At 36.9% G+C, this 7,599-nt stretch overlaps 1 protein-coding gene across 1 annotated transcript in view; it reads left to right on the top strand.

Moving 5' to 3' along the window:
* ARAP2 (ArfGAP with RhoGAP domain, ankyrin repeat and PH domain 2) overlaps positions 1-7,599 on the top strand; it is a 333,696-nt gene that overhangs the window by 307,950 nt on the left and 18,147 nt on the right. Inside the window, 1 exon segment of the mRNA XM_007955550.2 lies at positions 559-698. Within this exon segment, the coding sequence (XP_007953741.2) occupies positions 559-698 (140 nt within the window).

The raw sequence follows: 7,599 nt of genomic DNA, 5'->3' as shown, positions 1-7,599 counted from the left end.
TATTTATTTTGTTGTTGTTATGTGCCGTTGCATTGGACCTGTCTCATAGCGACCCCTCTTTGGGTTTCCGATGGAGCAGTATCACTACGGCCATAGATTGCCCCATCTTCCTTCTGAGGAGTGGATAGTGGGGTTGAACTGCCAGCCTTCTGGTTAGCAGTCAAATGCCTTAGGCACTATGCTACCAGAGCTCCCTCATTATCTAATCAATATTTTTAAATTGTGACAATTCGTATGTTTTTTGTGCTGAATTTTTATAACCTGTGTACTTTATGTGAATAGCGCATTGCAGTTCAAACTATCCACATTTCAAGTGCTCAGTAGCCATTTGTAACCGGTGGCTGCCATACTGGATGCACAGTGTATTTAATATAAATAGCAGTACTGTTCTGGTGTATGATGTATTGCAAGAAATTAATCTTGGGTTTCCTAGTGGTAGAAAACAAGATTTTACTTTATATTATCAAAACTAAAAAACATGCAAATATTTATGTTATATACCAAACAAGTAAAAATGTACATAACATAACTTACTAAAGTGATTGCTGTGCTTTATAGAGAGGAGTACCCTGGAAAGTATCAAAGAGGGAGTTTTGAAAATCAAAGAAGAACCATCTAAAATACTATCTGGAAACAAGTTTCAAGACCGATACTTCGTTTTACGAGATGGGTATCTATTTATGTACAAGGATTTGAAGGTATTTATATATGAAATACTTGTGTTTGTATACATTTTTATTTCTGTGGGTGTTGGCATTCTTATTTTGTACTACTCTCAACACTCTTGCCTTTCTTGCCTTTTTCTGAAGTCACAGCCTGGTAGTAAGTAAATGCATATAGTAAGCTGATGCTCTCATTCAGCCTTCTGCTTATGACATCCATGCTTTCAGTAGCGCACTGAAGAGTGTCCTATGTCCTCTCTAAGCATCTCGCATTGAGAATGACTTTAGCCCTCAAGAAAAATCTAAATATTTGGTACATAAGCTAGCCTGTAGGTCAACGCAGTGAATAAAATTATGAGACAATGTGTCATACCCTAAGACAAAAGTAGCTTGAGTTTAGTTAATGGAAATTCATAAAAGCTGGAACAAAAGAGCCAAAACCCACAAGTTAAAATTAATGTTACTAATATATTTCTTACACATTTTAACTAATTGGCTCTTGTAATGTCACATTTATTAATTGTATCTTCTTAATATTCCCATAGGTTTGAAGTAATTAATAAAAAGTTTTATTAAACAATTGTCAAATGGAGAAGGGGAGTAAAGATGAACAATGGGGAAGACCCAAGTGATTTAGCTGGAAGATTGTTGAACTCAGCATCAGAAAATCTTAGCTCTGTTAAGATGCATTATGTGAACGCTTAACCTCGCCACCTAAGTTTCTTAATCTGTATTACGGTGATGATAGTAGGGGTCCTCCGTACCAGGTGGTTTTGATGCTTAAATAAGAATATATTTAAATATTGTTTTTAAACTGAAACATGTAAAATGTTGTATAGCAACCTTAGTATGCTTATCAATAAGCACCATTAAGGTATGAATAGGCACACCACGGACAGAGAAATATATTCACACAGACACACACACACACACACACACACACACACACACACACATATATATGTCTGAAAAAGAACTCATATCTAAGTTATATAAAGAAATCTCCTACAAATAGACTATAAAAAGACAAACCAGTCTGAGATAAGGTGTGTTAGATTAGGAATGGCCTATAAGCCATTGAAACAAAAGTTCTTAGCATGAATAGTCATCATGGAAATGCAAATTAAAACCACAGTGTGATACTATTTTACACCCATTGGTGTAACTAAGGGGATCATTGGGTGGTGCAAATGGTTACACACTGGGCTACTAACCAAAAGGTTAAGGGTTGGAGCTCACCCAGTGTTGCCATGGAGGAAAGACCTTGCGATCTGCTTCCAGTGTAATTTGTGCTGTGAAATATGTGGAGTCACCATGAGTCTGAATCAAATTGATGGGAACTGGTTTAGTTTTTATTTTTGATATGATTAAAATAGGGGCTCTGGTAGCGTAGTGCCTAAGGCACTTGACTGTTAATCAGAAGGCTGGCGGTTCAAACCCACCAGCCACTCAGAAGGAAGGATGGGCAATCTACTTCTGTGGTAATACTGCCTCAGAAACCCAAGGAAGGGTCGCTATGAGTCGGGGCTGACTGACGGCACATAACAGCACAACAACAACATGATTAAAATAAAAAAGACTGACAGCACCTTAATGTTGACCAGAATGTAGATAGCAAGAACTCTCAAACTTTGGGTGGAAGAGCAAAATCACACTATCACTCGGGAGAAGAATTGAGCGGGTCTTTTTTTGTTATTGTTCTTTCTTTTTGTATGAAGTCGTTCATATGTTACCTCATGACCCCATTAGTTTCACTGCTAGATTTTATATACACAAAAAAATACATGTACAAGAATGTTGATAGCACTTTATTCAAAAACACAAACCTGAAAATGTTCCACATACCCATCAGTAGGAAAATGGTTCACTCAAAGACAGTAAAATTGTGAACCCTGGAAAAGCAAAGCAATTCTTTAAAGTTCCGGCTCTCACAGTTTTATTGTAGTAGTAATAGTGTTAGTGCTGGTCTTTAGTAGTGGTAATAGCAAAATAGTCACAGTAGCAGTAGCATATGTTCAAGGCCTTAGTCTGTGCCAGTCAGACTTCTGCTCATTTAACTTGGCTTATCTCACTTTAAGGAGCTCTGGTTTCACAGTGCCTATGGCATTTGCTGCTAACCAGAAAGTTGGTAGTTCAAAACCCACCAACTGCTCAGTGGAAGGAAGATAAGGCAGTCAGTCTACTTTCATAGATTTACCTCCTGGAAACCCAGTGAGGGTCCCTATGAGTCAGAATCAACTCAATGACAGTGTTTTTTTCTTTTCTTTTTTTTTTGGTTTTGTCTCATTTTATCTTTACAATCACCATGTGAAATCTTATTATCACTCCCACCTTAGAGATAAAGAAATTGAGTCACAAAAACATTGTATAACTTCCCCAAGATCACATAGCCAGTATGTGATGGAGCCAGGTGTCTAATCCCCAAAGGCTCTATTCAAGGACTTACTAAGGAAATTTATTTTGCATTATTTTAGCTTGGTGTTTGTGCTACAGAATTTTATTCGAAAAGTTTCTTAAAATTTAAATAGTACCAAATACTTTCAAATGTTAAAATGACACAATTGAGTATTGTATGGTGTTTTCCCTTAAGCAAGAAACCCTGATGGCACAGTGGTTAAGCACTTGACTGCTAACCAAAACGTGAGTCAGAGTCTCACCTTCCTCAGTTTTGAGGAGCATTCTGGTTGTATTTCTTCCAAGACAGATTTGTTCATTATTTTGGCGGTCCATGGTATATTCGGTATTCTTCCCCAACACCGTAATTCCTATTACAGCCTTGGAAACCCTGTGAGGCTGTTTTACTCTCTCCTAAAGGGTCACTATAAGTTGGAATTGACTGTGTCACCAAGTTTGTGTTTTGCTTTCCTTAAGCTGACATAAGCTTTAAAATCAGGCACAGGAAGCCTGTGAAGGAGAATCGACTCTTATACATAGGTTGTTCTTATAAGTGAAATGAGAAATCTCATACCCCTTAGCAGAATATGTTTTTAAAATGTTATCAGAATTTATATCTTCTTCAAACGATAGTCCTGCTCAGTCTAAAGACAAGTCATGTAAATTGACAGACAGTGACAGCATCAAGAGATTGCCCAAAGGACAGTGCTGTTTAAGGATACTGAACATTTTTTTTTCTTTCTTTTTTATTTTTTAATCGCCATTACCTCAGGTTATGGGATTATAGTCTAATTATTTAGAGTTAAAAAATATTTGCACATTAGTCGGAATAAGTGAATGCAACTGATAACTTTAATTTTCACATTAAAGCGTGCAAGTGAGACAAGTTTTCCTTGAATCTGAAACTGCTATTTTTATCAAGAAATTATTTTCTTTTCCTGGTTATTTTTCTATTTACTGATCTCTTCCTATGTTATCGATGGTCAGTCATTGGCAATGTTAATGCTTCAAATGAGTTTGCAATAGATAAATCAATAGTAAAATGCCCCAACTTACTTCAATTTGGCTCTGGTTTTGGGAGTTGCCATTAATATGTGTGTGCTTGAATAGATGTAGTGAGTGAATTGCTGAGAAGGAAGTAGAAGTTACAAATTGAGAAGTGTATTGAAAGAGACTGTGTGTTAATTAGAGATAATTTATGAATGCTCATTAACAACAAATTAGGGTATTGCACAGGGGAAGATATATTTTCTTTGAGGAGTTTTACTTGCATAGAAAATGTTAATTAAAATATTTTTAGACTTGATTTAAATAAAAGGTGAGAGGTTTCAAAGAATATTACCATTGCACTGTTAATGGTGTGAATAAGCAAATGGCTAAGGGGTGTTCTCCAAAGATACATGTGCTATTAAGCAAAGCCCTTTTAGTTGCAAAACTATTTCTAAGCACACGAATTTAATTGGCTTACTTAAAACCTTTATTTTGAAATATAGTGACTGAGACAACACACTCCAGATTTCATAATACTCCACTGCATTGAACTTTTGGAAGAGATTTTCCTGGATATACAAATCTCAGAAGACCAGATTGTGAGAGGTGAACATAAAGTGTCTTGCAAACAAGATTTCCCCCTGTAAATTTTCTTTTAGGACCTTTATGTTCTTGTTAGTAGTTGCCCTCCAGTCACGGCATCCCCAGGTGTAGAACAGAGCTGCTCCACAGGGTTTCAAGGCTGCTCTCCTTTTAGAAGCAGATGACTAGTCCTGTCTTTGGAGGGGCCTCTGGATGGATTCCAACTGCCAACTTTTAACTAATATTTGCTCGAGCGCTTGACTTTTTGTGCCACTCAAGGAATTCATACTTACTTGCGTATCAGGGTTTAATTTGTCATAGATATGATATCATAAATGCATATTTAAAAGAGAGATTATTCAATAAATAAGGCTAACATAGTTGTTAACAAAAACTTTTAAATTCTCACCTATAAACCAGACCAAAGTACTGCCACCAAGTCGATTCTCACTCATATTGACCCCCCCCCCCAATTGGGTTTCCAAGGCAGTAAACCTTTATGGAAGTAGATTGTGCCATCTTTCTTCCAAGGAGCTGCTGGTGGGTTTGAACTGTGGAACCTTCTCGTTAGCAGTCAAATGCCTTAGGCATTATGCCACCAGAGTGCCTATAATATACATAAAAAACTTTCTAAATTGATACAAGATTTACAACTTTATATTTAGCAAGCTTTAAAACTACATGATCATTTCCTTCAGTATTTATCAGCTATATGGGAGAATTTTAAACATGATGAAAAGGTAAGGAAGTACAAAAGAGAAGATCAAGGTATTTGAATTCATAAAAATAATGAAAGTGTGCAACTAGCAAACTTAAGGTAAACAGCAATTTGGATAGACTATTTCATTAAAGAAGACAACAAATTTTCATATGTAATATATAAAGAACTAATGCAGACAAATAAATGAAGACATGGTTAATTTTTTGATCAGGTCAAAACTGAAAATGACTACCAAATACATGAACACATTTAACTGTAAGTAAATCAATTGAGCCACAATCTCATTCAGAACCCTGTTCCTAGCTTTTCACTCAGTTATTCCATTTCTGGAAATCTAGCTACTCAAGATAGAAAAATCCAAACTGTTTTAAAATAATATTATCTACAACAATAACAATAGCAAAGTTATTGATGATAATGATTAGGAGTAAATTCACCAGGGAAACCTCAGGCCTTTTAACCACTACTACAGAAGCCATTAGTTGCCAAAACATTATTCCTGATCTTCCTGGATATTTTTTCTTCTCTGTTTTCGCTGTATACTCCTAATCCATTTCCTCCATAGAAATATTTTTAATTTGGTAAACATATTTTCCACCCTTTACTTTTTAAATTCAAGACAGCTTTCATAAAGAGAAGCGTACTAATACTTTAAGTTTCACAGAATTTAGTATCACATTGAGGTGCATATGTACTAAGTGGACTTCTGTGTGTTGTGTTGTCATGCAATCCTAACTACTGTCTAGATTGCTGTTTTTATGAAGTAATGTGTTTAAAATTCCTAGAAAGAATGGTCTAGATGGTGGTTATGATTGCATGACAACAGAAAAGTCCACTTAGCATCATACATACCTTAATGAATTACCAAATTCCATGAAGGTTAAAGTATTTATATTTTGTATTTCCAGTAAATTTACTATATGCCAGTTACTAAACTGAAGAGCCACTCCTCGGAAGGAAGGTTGGGCAATACTACTTCCATAGTGATACTGCCTCGGAAACCCAAGGAGGGGTCGCTATGAGTCGGGGCCGACTCAACGGCAAATAACAACAACAACAACAAACTGAAGAAGTTCTGATTGCCTAGTGGTTACGGCATTTGGCTGCTAACCAAAAGTTCAGTACTATGAACCTACTAGCTGCTCTGTGGGAGAAAGATGTGGCAATCTGCTTCCATAAAGATTTACAACCTTGGAAATTCTATGGGGCCAGTTTTACTCTGTCCTATAGGATTGCTGTGATTCGGAATTAACTCAGTGGCAGTAGGTTTGGTTTTGGCTTTTATTACAGGGCTTTTTATAGACATTTTCTCCTTTAATCTTCACAATAACCTTTCTTCTCATTTAATAGTCACAGTAACTCTGTGAAACAGTTGGTATTTTTAATCACTGTGTATACCTGAAAGGAGCTCTGGTGTTGTAGTACTAAGGCATACAACTGCTCACCAGAAGGCTGGCGGTTCAAAATCACCAGCCACTCCATGGAAGAAAGACGGGGCAATCTACTTCCTTACAGATTTACTGCCATGGAAACCTAATGGGGGTTGCTCTGAGTTGGAATCGACTTGACGCCACTGGGTTATGTATATAGGAGCCCACGTTGCGTGATGGTTAAACACTCAGCTGCTAACCTAAAGGTCAGCAGTTTGAACCCACAAGCCATTCCCAGGGATCTAACAGTCTGTTCCTGTAAAGATGTCAGTCTAGGAAACCCTATGGGGCAGTTCTACAGTGTCGTATAGGGCTGCTGAGAATCCATGTCAACTTGATGGTGTACAACAACAACAACAACAACAAAAGTCATTGCCCTTGAGTTGGATCCAACTCATAGAGACCCCTCCTTGGGTTTCTGAGGAGGTATCAGTACAGAAGGAGATTGCCCAGTACAGAAGGAGTGGTTGGTGGATTTGAACTGCCAGCCTTCTGGCTAACAGTCAAATGCCTTAGGCACTGCACCACCAGAGCTCCCTACAACAAGAACCATATGTACAAACAAGAAAATCCAGTTTAGAAGAAGTAATGCGAGTTACACACTAGTAAATAGTAGAAAGGCTGATTTGCACCCAGATCTCTCTGACCTCAACCCTTTGCTCTTAGTTATAAATGCAATCTACCTACAAGTTTAAACCAGAGATTTACTTGTGAGTTTTGGGGATGGTGGGAATGGTTGTGTTATAATATCTACATAGAATCTATTGTAAGGTATCTAAACATAAATAATAAAATATGTGTGGTTTTGATATTAAGTTTT

Source organism: Orycteropus afer, unplaced genomic scaffold (assembly GCF_000298275.1).
Source record: "Orycteropus afer afer isolate SDZICR_OR568_19922 unplaced genomic scaffold, OryAfe1.0 scaffold00509, whole genome shotgun sequence".
NCBI lineage: Eukaryota > Metazoa > Chordata > Mammalia > Tubulidentata > Orycteropodidae > Orycteropus > Orycteropus afer.
Note: the sequence above shows the minus strand (reverse complement) of the source record. Positions and strands in the feature narration are given on the sequence as shown.